The 13,701-nt window shown below is 36.7% G+C and overlaps 2 protein-coding genes and 2 non-coding genes across 5 annotated transcripts; 2 read left to right on the forward strand and 2 right to left on the reverse strand.

Annotated features, from left to right (window-relative positions):
- Positions 1-616: 616 nt before the first annotated feature.
- Positions 617-9,254, forward strand: LOC111433090 (DNA-directed RNA polymerase II subunit RPB2). Its single transcript, XM_023070017.1, has 25 exons — positions 617-950; positions 2,524-2,745; positions 2,824-3,114; positions 3,225-3,422; positions 3,583-3,647; positions 3,745-3,831; positions 3,987-4,107; positions 4,220-4,264; positions 4,370-4,507; positions 4,668-4,740; positions 4,881-4,957; positions 5,047-5,154; positions 5,245-5,361; positions 5,534-5,689; positions 5,761-5,865; positions 5,969-6,094; positions 6,171-6,248; positions 6,340-6,435; positions 6,524-6,639; positions 6,733-6,802; positions 7,039-7,092; positions 7,243-7,386; positions 7,511-7,810; positions 8,026-8,448; positions 8,569-9,254. Exons 1-25 carry the CDS (start codon positions 678-680, stop codon positions 8,686-8,688), a joined length of 3,603 nt encoding a protein of 1,200 aa, XP_022925785.1. The 5' UTR covers positions 617-677; the 3' UTR covers positions 8,689-9,254.
- Positions 9,255-10,149: 895 nt separating this feature from the next.
- Positions 10,150-12,445, forward strand: LOC111433091 (E3 ubiquitin-protein ligase RMA1H1-like). 2 transcript variants are annotated; one of them, XM_023070018.1, is made up of 2 exons: positions 10,150-10,327; positions 11,581-12,445. In XM_023070018.1, the coding sequence occupies exon 2, from the start codon at positions 11,609-11,611 to the stop codon at positions 12,287-12,289; it is 681 nt and encodes a 226-aa protein (XP_022925786.1). In that variant the 5' UTR covers positions 10,150-10,327; positions 11,581-11,608; the 3' UTR covers positions 12,290-12,445. The 2 variants fall into 2 exon arrangements, with proteins under 2 accessions (XP_022925786.1, XP_022925787.1); XM_023070019.1 differs by lacking the exon at positions 10,150-10,327 and adding an exon at positions 10,338-10,696.
- Positions 12,446-12,590: 145 nt separating this feature from the next.
- TRNAV-UAC lies at positions 12,591-12,663 on the reverse strand. Its single transcript has one exon. It is a non-coding gene; the product is annotated as a tRNA-Val (tRNA).
- Positions 12,664-12,809: 146 nt separating this feature from the next.
- TRNAV-UAC lies at positions 12,810-12,882 on the reverse strand. The gene has a single exon. It is a non-coding gene; the product is annotated as a tRNA-Val (tRNA).
- Positions 12,883-13,701: the final 819 nt, after the last annotated feature.

Here is a 13,701-nt window from a genome sequence, read left to right on the forward strand (position 1 = left end):
GCCAAATTTTAAGATGCTAGACTTCCGTATGCAGGCACAATCTAAACAACGAGAGACTAATATCGTGAATCACTCTGGACCCAAGTAAAAAAAAGCTACATTAAAGGCTTCTCGTATAATTGATATGGGCATAATGATCAAGGCCATTGGAACTTAAACAATTTTGTTTATAAATTTTATAAAATAGTTGTTACACAATAGTATATAATTTAATTAAATATTTAGTAATTACTGTTTCGACAAGTTTTTCAAATTTTCATGAAACTATATTTTAGATTTGATCTATTTTTTAATTAATTATTTATTTATTTTTTATTTTTATGTCTTCTATGCCATCTTATTTATAGCTCATAATAAAGATAATAGATTAATAATTTTAAAATAAAATATGAATAGAAAATCTAGAATTTACTTATAAAAGTTTTTTTAATTATAGAATTATTAGTTTCATGTTTGAACTAATGCAACTCTATTGGGTATAAATTGATTTAAAAGGAAAAAAAGAAAAAAAAGTTGAACGAAGAGATGGGCCGTGAACGCCTAAAGAGATGGGCCTTGAAACGGGTCACTTGGTTTCCCTATAAATACAGAGTCGGCCATTCTGAGAACCGAGGTCATTCGAGCTCGCGCGGGGTTCTCCTCTCTTAAACCGTATTTCGTCGGGCAACCTTGCAAGAATGGACGAGTACGAAGAGTATGATCGGAATATGAATGACGACGACGACGATATTGACCAGACTATGCATGACGATGAAGAAGAGATCACGCAGGAAGATGCTTGGGCAGTAATTTCAGCCTATTTTGAAGAGAAGGGGTTGGTCCGGCAGCAGCTCGATTCCTTCGATGAGTTTATTCAGAATACTATGCAAGAAATCGTGGACGAGTCTGCCGACATTGAGATTCGTCCCGAGTCGCAGCACAATCCCGGGCACCAGTCTGATGTTGCTGAGGTGCGCTTTTCTGATAACTTTTTTTAGGGAGGGCTTTCCGCGCGTTCTCTCTTTCTAGTTGCCTCCGTTTCATGACTTTATGAGTTATGATATTGTATATACTTCCTGGATGAACTTCACTTGACAAGGTCAAATGGCTTGTTATACTCGGAGAATTTGTTAGTGATAGGGGAGGATTGAAGTTTCAGTGGTGCCGAGTTAAATTCTATAGTGCAATGTTGATCAATGTTTCTTCTAATGCTGTAGTTCTTTCTATTTCTTAGGTTGAATTACATTCTCAGTCCATGCTTAAACGTCTGTTTCAATTTAGTCCGCTTTTAGCCTCCATCTTTATTGGACGCTCTAACTATTTCCAACCAACACAAATTGTTAAACCCTAAATATCACATCATAGAGTTTATTTGCCACAGTTGCAAATAAATGGTCACGTTGGACTCTTTTTTACTTGTGGATAATGATATTGAAACTTAAGTAAAACATAGGGGCTGAAAGTATCGTTTCAATTTTTTTTATCCATCTCGTCCAGTTGAAGTGTTTGAGCACTAGACATTTGAAAAAGTTGTAAGGTTGTTTGGTTGCATTTCAGAAAAATGATAAGCAAACTAATATATAAATACCATTTTAGGTCGTTTCTAATTTTTAAAATGATTTGGGGAAAGGATATTCATTTATATTTGCACTTTTATGTATTTCCTTTAACACGTTGAAATCAAGTTATAAAAATTTATAGTTATAAATGAACAATTATTTGGGAAATCTCTAATAGTATCTATATGAAAGCCAGAAGTTATGTCTCTGTTTTTGCTATTATTTGTTTTGTAAACTACTTTTAAAACTTAGTCTGCAAAATGAGCTTGTACATAAAAAAGCTGTTTTTTCTTGTTGTAAACATGTAAATGCCTTTAAACGTAATATTTGAACTGATATCAAGCCACTCTTTATTTATTTATTTATAAGAACTGCACTCAAGTCATTTAAATTTTCTTTGCTGAGTTATCTTTAGGTTTTGGATGGTTTTAACTGATAGTTCAATTTGAGAATGATTTTATTACCACTTTCTGCTCTTTTATTCAAGAGTGTAATCACTGTCAAATTCATTTTCCTCCTTCTCATCCAGATTAGATTTTCCTTTTTTAGATTGATAATCAATCTCAATGAAGGTATTTTTTTGGAATATGGGTGTGTAACCTGTTGAATGCGTGATTCATCAAGATTTGGTGCTTCTAAAAAATTTGATAATTGATTTTGACAGATGGTTTACTGTTAAAATATTTGGATGGGGTAGCAAATAAATGAAGTTCGGACCTCCATTTTTGCTAACTAGAATGGAGAACAAAAAAGGGCTCCAAATAGTTAATGAATTTTGTATGTGGTTTGCTAATGCATTTTTGTTATACTGCACTGCTGTTCCATATCGATTATGGAACCATAAAATCCATGTGTCTGTTTCCCCTCAATCATGTTGATATTGATTGAATGCACCATGTCCATTCCTATTCTTGATGAATGTAAAAATCATGCTCTTCTAGGCGTCATTTGCAGTGGCTCTAATATGGTTGTGTATTATGTGTAGACAATATACAAGATCAGCTTTGGTCAGATATACTTGAGTAAGCCTATGATGACCGAATCTGATGGAGAGACTGCAACATTATTTCCTAAGGCTGCACGATTGAGGAATCTAACGTACTCGGCGCCTTTATATGTGGATGTCTCAAAAAGAGTCATAAAGAAAGGTCATGATGGTGAAGAAGTAACTGAAACCCAAGATTTTACAAAAGTTTTTATTGGGAAGGTTTGTTTCCAACACTGAATGGAAAAAAGATGTATCAAAATTAATTTTTATACAAGTCTCATCCTGTTTTGTCTCTAGGTTCCCATCATGCTCCGGTCGAGTTATTGCACGTTGTATCAGAATTCTGAGAAGGATCTGACTGAGCTCGGGGAGTGTCCATATGACCAAGGAGGATATTTTATCATCAATGGGAGTGAGAAAGTTCTTATTGCACAAGAGAAGATGAGCACAAATCATGTGTATGTTTTCAAAAAAAGACAGCCTAACAAGTATGCCTTTGTGGCAGAAGTCCGGTCTATGGCTGAGTCGCAAAATAGACCACCTAGTACCATGTTCGTACGGATGCTTTCTCAAACTAGTGCCAAGGGGGTAATGCATTTCTCTTCATATCTGAAGATTTAGAAGTTATTCCTCCATGTTGAAGTAAATACTGTTCTAACCTATATATATTTTTTTGCAATTCATCAATGTTATTTCAGGGCTCTTCAGGACAATACATACGTGCCACTCTGCCTTACATTCGAACTGAGATTCCTATTATTATTGTGTTTCGTGCTCTAGGATTTGTTGCTGACAAAGATATTCTAGAGCATATATGTTATGACTTCTCTGATACTCAAATGATGGAGTTGCTTCGGCCTTCCCTGGAAGAGGCTTTTGTTATCCAAAATCAGCAGGTCTCCCATTTCTTTGATGCTACGAGTCTACCATCCTATTGTCTCTCTCTCTCATGCTCACATAGACACACGCATGCTTGAACTATATGTTTCACAATTTTTATTTGTCCAGTAAGTTGTAACTGTCATGGTTGGTTGATATGGTTTTCCTTAACTGTAGGTTGCACTTGACTACATCGGGAAGAGAGGATCAACAGTTGGTGTGACTAAGGAAAAGAGGATTAAGTATGCGTTATCTCAATAAATTTAGGCCTGCCCCATCATATTCTGTACGAAACTTTTTTTAGCATATTTCAACATGTTTGTTATGTTGATATCTCAGGTATGCCAAAGAGATCCTTCAAAAAGAAATGCTTCCTCATGTGGGCGTAGGTGAATTTTGTGAGACTAAGAAGGCATACTATTTTGGGTATGGCACTTATTTATTTTTATTTTATTTTATTTTCCTTTCCATTTCTAATATTACTGTTTGTACTATCATCCTTGTCCAAGGCATCATCATTGCTGCCGAACTATTTTGGCTATGAGTAATTAAGTTATCTCTCTTGACATTACATGTGGCAGGTATATAATTCACCGGCTACTCTTATGTGCTCTTGGCCGGAGAGCAGAAGATGATAGGGATCATTATGGGAACAAAAGACTGGACCTTGCTGGTCCTTTACTTGGAGGCTTGTTTAGAATGGTTTGCTTTTTATTTTTATTTTTTTTATTTGAGAAGTTCATTTTTTAGTTGCAGATGTTGTACTGTTATCATCTTGAGGTTTTCTCATCATCTTTTATTTGTTTGAATGCAGCTCTTTAGAAAGTTAACAAGAGATGTGAGAGGTTACGTACAAAAGGTTGTGTTATTGGAGTTTTTCTTTTTCCTCTTCCTTTTCCTTTTCATGTAGCTGTGCTTTCTTTATAAATTTTTCAATTGCATGTGTGTTTTGAACATGGTGCAGTGTGTTGATAATGGAAAGGATGTTAATTTGCAATTTGCCATCAAAGCAAAAACTATTACTAGTGGCCTGAAATATTCGCTAGCCACTGGAAACTGGGGGCAGGCAAATGCAGCTGGTACAAGAGCTGGAGTATCACAGGTGGGGGATAAAATTTCATTAGACAAACCAGTTCTTTTTTCAATTTTGACTATTGATACTTTCATTTTCATTAAATGTCTACAGATTATGTTTCATGTTATTTCAAATGTGAGTTGTTGATTTCTTCGTTTAGAGGTAATAGTGTTGCATATTATTCCAGGTGTTAAATCGTTTGACATATGCTTCTACCTTGTCTCACTTACGAAGGCTGAATTCACCCATTGGACGAGAAGGTGAAAACATATGTTGTTACTTCTGTTTTATTTATTTTGGTGGATGGAATCATGAAGACCGGCTGCCTTCTTCCTCCTACATTTTGCTTCTAGCAGTACACAGTTGTTGACTTTTGTCAGAATTTAATGTCATATACCAGGTAAACTGGCCAAGCCTCGGCAGTTGCATAATTCACAATGGGGAATGATGTGTCCTGCTGAAACACCTGAAGGACAAGTGAGTATAAATGCTAACAGATTTCTCGGTATGAGCTATTTTTGGTAATTGACTTGATCACTTATGGGTGCAATCTGAATTTTCATCAGGCTTGTGGACTGGTAAAGAATCTTGCATTGATGGTTTATATAACAGTTGGATCTGCGGCATATCCTATTTTGGAATTTTTGGAAGAATGGGGCACAGAAAATTTTGAGGTGCCTAATTTTAACTTCACCAATTCATGATGATGATGTTTTTGTCATTTTTACTCCCCTTTATCATCTAATGTATTCTGTTGTTTGTAGGAAATTTCTCCTGCTGTCATTCCTCAAGCGACAAAAATTTTTGTCAATGGTTGTTGGGTTGGGATCCATCGGGATCCTGAAATGTTGGTGAAGACTTTAAGGCGGCTGAGACGACGAGTAAATATTCTTTTTTTTTTTCCTTGTGTAGATATTGTATCATAAAACATTTCTTGTAAACTGAAGATGTTTTAACATTTGAGTTTCTACGGACTGTTGAACATGTAGGGGTGTTTATGTTCTATTTCGTAACTTATTATGGATTTTAATCACAGCCAATTTTTGGGCCTAGGTTGATGTAAATACTGAAGTTGGAGTAGTTAGAGATGTCCGCTTGAAAGAACTTCGGATATATACTGATTATGGCCGTTGCAGTCGTCCATTATTCATTGTTGAGAAACAAAGGCTTCTCATAAAGAAGAAGGATATCCATGCCCTTCAGCAAAGAGTGAGTGATAAACTTTTAATATCTTTCTTTATTCTTATTGCTTTTAATACGTTTATGATTTCTGATGACAGGAATCCCCTGAAGACGGTGGTTGGCATGATCTTGTAGCAAAGGGATTCATTGAATACATAGACACGGAGGAAGAGGAAACCACCATGATTTCCATGACAATTAGTGTGAGTGAACAATAAATCTATTTGCTAGACTGATGATAATTTACCAAAAAAAAAAAAGAAAAAAAGAAAAAAGAACTTAAAAGATCTTTTGAAAATAAATCAGGATCTTATACAAGCAAGGGTCAACCCGGTTGAGGCTTATTCTGACACCTATACTCATTGTGAAATCCATCCATCATTGATTTTGGGCGTTTGTGCTTCAATTATTCCATTTCCCGACCATAACCAGGTTTGTCAGTTTTGACACTACAATGTAGTTTCATGTTGATCTTTCTCTCTCACTGATCCATGTGTGGTATATTTAGTCCCCACGTAACACGTATCAATCTGCTATGGGTAAGCAAGCTATGGGAATCTATGTCACCAACTACCAATTCCGAATGGTATACTCTATTTCCTGTTCAAGTAAATTCATCATTCAAGGTTCTTCCCCATTGTCAATTTAACCAAATAATTTTCTGGATTTTTATTTAGGATACTTTGGCCTATGTTTTGTATTATCCACAAAAGCCTCTTGTTACTACACGAGCTATGGAGCATCTCCATTTCAGGCAGCTTCCAGCTGGCATTGTATGTTTGAAATATGATTCTTTTAGAAAATTTACTCTTGGTTTGCTAATGCATATCTTCTCATTCTCTTTTGTTTCTGTTGTCTTAGAATGCCATTGTTGCCATCGCTTGCTACTCTGGTTATAACCAGGAAGATTCTGTGATCATGAATCAATCCTCTATTGACCGTGGATTTTTTAGGTCACTTTTCTTCCGGTCTTACAGGTAATTTTATCCCTCCCAGTTCCTTAATTTTGTATGCATGCATCTATTTCGGTATTTTCTTAATGAATATGCTTGTACACCGTCCATCTTCAGGGATGAGGAGAAAAAGATGGGAACTCTTGTAAAAGAAGATTTTGGACGGCCTGACAGGACTAATACTATGGTGAGAACTTAGAGCATGTTTGAGACTGTTTTTATAATATATAAAATCACTGTTGTCAAAATCATTTTGAAACATGCATTTAATGTTTCAAAATCAGTTTTATTAATTGTATGAAATTTTTATTTTGAAGTGTAAAATCGGATTTTAAATTAAAGACCTGTATTGGGGTTATTTGAACAAAAAATGATTTTAACCATTTCAAAATTTAAGCTAAACATGAGTATCTTCTTTTGCAGGGTATGAGGCATGGCTCCTATGATAAATTAGATGACGATGGTCTTGCACCACCTGTATGTATAAAACTCATGCATTTTCTTTTGACTATTTTCTTCGCTTTTTTTAGTGTGATCAAAACAGTTGCTTTCACACTATTGAATTCGGTTGTAGTGCATTTTGTCTCTTACTTGATTGAATTTGATTGTGGCACTGTTGTGCTTCAGGGTACTCGAGTATCAGGTGAGGACGTTATTATTGGAAAGACTACTCCTATTTCTCAGGAAGAAGCTCAGGGACAAGCTGCACGTTACTCAAGACGTGATCATAGCATTAGTTTACGTCATAGTGAAAATGGGATTGTAGATCAAGTAAGTTTTGTTTAAAAAGACTACATCGTTCATTTTGAACTGTTGTCATGGTTCTTTCCTTAACATTATGTAACTTACAATTAATCTTCTACACTGCATGCATAATTATTTACGTCTTTTGCAGGTTCTACTGACTACAAATGCTGATGGATTGAGGTTCGTAAAAGTAAGGGTGAGATCTGTTCGAATACCCCAGATTGGGGATAAGTTCAGTAGTCGACATGGACAAAAAGGGACAGTGGGAATGACTTACACACAAGAAGACATGCCTTGGACTGTGGAAGGAATCACCCCCGATATTATCGTGAATCCACATGCTATTCCTTCTCGTATGACAATTGGTCAGCTTATTGAGTGTATCATGGGGAAGGTGGCAGCCCACATGGGAAAAGAAGGAGATGCTACCCCATTTACTGATGTCACTGTAAGTTGTGTTTGAGTCCTCGAGAATTGCAATTTTTATGATGTTTTTTGGTGATGGAATGATTTTTGTTTAACTACATTTCTTTCTAAACTATTCCAGTAAGCTTTTTCCACATCTTCTCCAGGCCAGTTTTAGGGCACATCTTTCTGTATAATGTTGACTGTCTTGAGTTTGCTTTCAAAGAGCTAATTTATGAATGTCGTTTGTTCTATCAGGTGGATAACATCAGTAAGGCTCTGCATAAGTGTGGTTATCAGATGCGTGGATTTGAAACCATGTATAATGGCCATACAGGCCGGCGGCTCTCAGCAATGATATTCCTTGGTCCGACCTACTACCAAAGGCTGAAGCATATGGTTGATGACAAAATACATTCACGTGGAAGGGGTCCTGTGCAGATCCTTACGAGACAACCTGCTGAGGGTCGGTCACGTGATGGTGGTCTTCGATTTGGGGAGATGGAGCGTGACTGCATGATTGCCCATGGTGCTGCTCATTTTCTCAAGGAGAGGTTGTTCGATCAAAGTGATGCATATAGGATCCATGTCTGTGAGTGCTGCGGATTGATAGCCATTGCAAATCTCAAGAAGAGTTCCTTCGAATGTAGGGGATGTAAAAACAAAACGGACATCGTTCAGGTGATATCTAGACCAACGTCTTAATGTCTTTATGCACATATAAATACGTTACGGGTTGCATTTACTTTTTTACATGCTCACACTGTTATTTTATTATTTACTTTATGTGGGTGCATGCAGGTTTATATCCCTTATGCCTGTAAGCTTCTCTTCCAAGAGCTTATGGCTATGGCAATAGCGCCACGGATGTTCACAAAGGAGGTTAAACCATTGAAAGACCAAAAGAAGAAAGGATCCTGATTTCTTTCTTCAGCTTATGTATCAACTCTCGCATATTGGACGATCTCCGGGCTATATTATATTAGTATGGTGTAAAATACCAGAAAGCAAACTGTTGGAGTCTGGATGCATTGAGGGCGCGTCCCCTTAGAAATTGGAAATGATTGTAGCTTAGTTTTGTGAGGTATGCCGCGGCCTCCTCAAGGCCTCAGTAATCTATGGATTGGTGGATTCGTATGAATCAACCACCACCTTTGGAGCCGGTCGATGGCGCTGTCTTTTTATCCAAGATGAAGAAGGTCAAGGGTATGTGCAATCAACTGCTTTTACTTTGATTATAGAGAGCAATTTGTTGGGTCATGTGTAGGGTGAGACCAATCCACTGCTGTCCATAGAAAACCTGGAATTCACTTTTATATTTGTTTCAGTATCTCCTCCGGATAATATAGTAGGGTAGATTATCGAGATATATTGAGTTTATTGACTTTTATGTAGCTGAAATCTATTCTGCATCAGGCAAAGAATATTTTTGGATTTTAACATCCTCATTTCCAACTTTTCTGCAACGGAGGAGGGTCTTCTTTTCATGCGCCGTTTGCAGATTGCTACGGAACCTCAGGTATTTTCCCTTTGTTTTTTATGCACCCCTTCGCCAGTGGAACAGACAGTGTCCGAGATTAGTGTGACCCACCTCCCCAACCATCACATTTGATCCAATATAATCAATAATATTAAGTCACCATCTTGAATGTTATTCTGAAACAGAAGGGAATATATATATATATTTTTTTTTGGAAGTTTTAAGGTATAATTGAAAACAAACCCATAAAAAAGAATTTTTTTTGATAAATTTAATAACAATTTGTTATTTATTATGGAATTTGTTTTTTATGCTGTCAATTGGTTATTGTCTCAGTGGAAATTTAATTATTATTTTTCATCGGTAGGTTCGGAGGTAATATGAAATCATGCTTCTAGAACATCAATCGACGGATACGTATTTTAAAATAAGAGAAGCCAACAAATTATGCCAACCCAGAAACCATCCTCCTTGCTATCTTCAAATTAATATTTAATAAATTAACGTAGCAAATTATTTTTTAATATCTCAAATTATTCACTATGTTTATTTCATGAACATAGTTTTTTATTCTAAAAAGATAAAAATAAAACATTTTTATATAAATTAAAAAATTTAAATATATATACAACAATGAAGTAGAGAAAAGTAATGCAAAGGCGAATTATTTTAATAATCAATACTTTCTCGACATAGAGCTTATATCTCTATCTAAAAAAAAAAAAAAATTGATGCAATTATAATTTAGATATCTCAAATGCTATGGTGAAATTATAATTTTTAAAAAATAAGATAAAAGAAAAAGGAAATAATGAATAATGTTGTAAATACAATATCTAAAATAAATATGGGGAGAGATGAAAATGATAGAAAGAGAGAAGGAAATTATTTTTTATAATTTAGGGAAGAAAATGGAGGTTGGTCCATAAAACCCCATTTAAGTTCCCCGCTAGATCATTATCAACTCTCTCTCCCTTCTCGGTTTTCTTTTCCATCTCCAACTTTTTCACTTTTGCATTAACTTTGCCTCTTTACGAGGAAGGCGCTGCAAGCAAACTGCCGATTCTCCCTCCCTCTCAGGTGAACCACTGAATTTGAACTTTCATGATTACTTCTACATGTTTTTTTTTTCTTCGCAACTACGGTTTTCTTCGTTTCGCTGTGAATTTGTCCGTGGAGGTCGAAGTTTTGACGATTCTTTCCATTTGTTAATTGATCCTTTTTCCTTTTAGTTTCTTTCATTCCGGACAAGTGAGAAAGGAAAGTGGTGTCTCGATTCTGGAGTTGATAAATCAATAGGTTTCTGCTTGCATATCATTAATTTGCGCTGTAGGTCGAATTGAACGGTAGCGTGATAGGTTAATCAAAGCACACTGAGGAGGACCGTGTGTCAGGATTACATTTTTCTTCTTGGCGGGCGAACTAGTTAGATTATCACTTCACGTTCAGGTCCTCTATTTCTGTATTTATTGGTTTTGGGATATGAATAAATCTGGGTATGTTGGCCCTTCTTGTATTATGCTCGTGGTTTGCTCTAACAGGTCTCTATTTGACTACTTTAATTGCTAATTCATTACAATAGCTGATGAAGTTCTACAAAGCTTCGTATCTAAACACATCAGTAAATCAATTTGAGTTCACCTTTTGGCTGATTGATTCTACTGGGCTTTGAGTTTTTTAGAATTTTTTCCAGTTCTGGTTGGTTTGGTTTGTCCGTAACCTGTTATTAGTCTGTTTCATTTTGGGGTTCCCATTGAGTAATTAAACTAGGATGAGTTAATTGGGCATGATCGAACTCTTTGAAGTAAAGTCGGTCAGATGGTTGGTGGCTTCCAGTTGGGTTTTAGGTGTTTTAACTGATTCACTAACCTTCTGTTTTGGTGTTCTGTAAATGTTCTATTGTTTTCAACTTTCTTCCCTCTAACCTTAAACTTAGCTTCAAATTCTGCTTATAGTTAATGTTTACCATCTGAGATCCCACGTTTGATGGGAACAAAACATTCCTTATAAGGGTGTAGAAACCTCTTCCTAGTATTTTAAAATCATAAGGCGGACAACGATATGTAATGGGTCAAAGCAAATAATATCTGCTAGCGTGGGCTTTGGCTGTTACAAATGAAATCAGAGCCAGACATCAGGTAGTGTGCCAGCGAGGACGCTGGTCTCTAAGGAAGTGGATTGTGAGATCCCACATATGTTTTAAAATCGTGAGGCTGACGATGATACATAACGAAACAAAGCGAACAATATCTACTAGCAATGAGATTGGGCTGTTACAGCCTAATTCCAGACGAGAAATTTGATGTCTGATTTGTTTTTGTGTGCTTTTCCAGGAAATAACTGGAGTTGCTTGATCAATTCATGGCCTATGAGCAGTACTTTGTGCAGGGATGGAAACACTACAACGGTTGCTTTGATTGTAACATCTGCTTTGACTTTGCCCATGAGCCAGTGGTAACTCTCTGCGGCCACTTATACTGCTGGCCTTGCATCTACAAATGGCTTCACGTCCAGAGTGCCTCTCTTGCCATTGACGAGCACCCACAGTGCCCGGTTTGCAAGGCTGATATTTCCCACACCACAATGGTTCCTCTCTACGGTCGTGGCCGAACGGCCGAGCAAGTCGAGCCTGAAGCTAAAGCAATGCATCGTGACATTGATATACCTCCTAGACCTTCAGCTTGTGGTAACCAGATGCTTGCTACTCCCAGCACACACCAGCAGCAACTTCCATATCGAAATCCTTACCAGCGACCGAACCACGACCCCGTTCTTTTTGGGAATTATGAAGAAGATTCAGCAGCCTCTTTGCTAAACCTTGGGAGAACATCATTCAGTGGTTTTGACCATCGGGTGGCAGGAATGATTGGCAATTTCGTGTATGCGAGGGTCTTTGGGAACTCAGACAACTTAAACTCTTACTTGGGAACGGGGAGCAGAAGGGATGGGTTGAGAAGACAGGAAATGCAGGTAGCCAAGTCATTGAACAGAATCTCCATTTTCCTCTTCTGCTGTGTAATTCTATGCGTTCTTGTCTTCTAATGATGTTCCATTCCTGGAAACATCCCCATTTTCAAGACAAGAAAGACACAAATAAAGTGCATTGTCGTCTTTGTATTCTTTGTATAGGCTTTTTGCACCCAGAAAACTTCTTGCATTTTCCGAGGGTTCTTGATGACTTTTAATTACTGTTTTCTTTGGAAATGATCAACCTCTACGGTAGATGAAATGCATGAATAATCAACCCGCTAAAAAGAATGTGAAAATGTGAATAGTTGTTCGCCCATGATAAGAGGGAAATTAAACAAATTCCAGAAAAAAAAAAAAAAAAAAAAAGCAGAAGTGTTGCTGCCCAGGATCGAACTGGGGACCTTTAGTGTGTAAGACTAACGTGATAACCACTACACCACAGCAACTTGATGTCTCAAGTGATGCTATAAAAAAAATAAAAAATTGGAAAATAAAAGACCAAATGTGTTGCTGCCCAGGATCGAACGGGGGACCTTTAGTGTGTAAGACTAACACCACAGCAACTTAAAATTGGAAAATAAAAGACCAAATGTGTTGCTGCCCAGGATCGAACTGGGGACCTTTAGTGTGTAAGACTAACGTGATAACCACTACACCACAGCAACCTAACGTTTGATACAACATTAAAACTAAGGAAATTAAGTTATTCCCTATGCATAGAGAACGAAGACCACACAAATGCTACACAACGCACAAAATTATACTCTCGCTTAGTATCAAAATTCAACCCACCCATCAGCAACTCTTTCTTTTATTATGGTGCAGGGGACTAAAGGACCCCCATAACCTCCCTTTTATTTTCACAACGTTTCGTTTCACAACGAGTCTCAGGCTTTACACTCGACATTCACCAAATTATGTGGTTCATCCCCATAGCCATCATTATTGAACGTTTTTACTAGAATATGCATAATGCACCATCCTAACCCTTCCTTTCATCTGATCAATATGTAGAGGAGAATCATGGCCGTCCATTACATCCCTAAAATCCTCTTCCCCTTTTCCCCCACCATCAAGTGGGTAGTTGGCGATATGCTTTTATACATGTAATACTATCATTCTCTCCCACCGCCCCCACTCCAATCCACATATAATAAATAAATAAATTTATATTAATTTCATTTTCTTGTTACATTTTCCTACGTAAGATTCACATCATCTAAAAAAATAGAATAAAAAAATATTTCTATATAACTTATTACTAAAGAAAAGAATTGTTGAGGTATCAATTTGAACTAGGTCAAATGCTCAACCCTCTCTAATACTAAATATATATAGGAATCGATGAATGCTAACTAGTACTATACGTTCAATCAGTCGAGGTTTCTTACCTTGGCTCAATAGATATCGTCTTAATAGGATCTTCTACCTCTTTTAAGCACTTGAACCATAGGATTTATGAGTAAGAACATATTCACTTTGGT

Source organism: Cucurbita moschata, unplaced genomic scaffold (genome assembly GCF_002738365.1).
Source record: "Cucurbita moschata cultivar Rifu unplaced genomic scaffold, Cmos_1.0 Cmo_Scf00041, whole genome shotgun sequence".
NCBI lineage: Eukaryota > Viridiplantae > Streptophyta > Magnoliopsida > Cucurbitales > Cucurbitaceae > Cucurbita > Cucurbita moschata.

Excerpts from the sequence above, each read along its gene's own strand:
- LOC111433091 (XM_023070018.1), top strand. The coding sequence starts at position 11,609 with ATGGCCTATGAGCAGTACTTTGTGCAGGGATGGAAACACTACAACGGT.
- LOC111433090 (XM_023070017.1), top strand. The coding sequence starts at position 678 with ATGGACGAGTACGAAGAGTATGATCGGAATATGAATGACGACGACGAC. Across the intron at positions 4,508-4,667 it reads CAAGAGCTGGAGTATCACAG|GTGTTAAATCGTTTGACATA; the intron begins GTGGGGGATAAA and ends ATATTATTCCAG. Across the intron at positions 4,958-5,046 it reads CTGAAACACCTGAAGGACAA|GCTTGTGGACTGGTAAAGAA; the intron begins GTGAGTATAAAT and ends AATTTTCATCAG.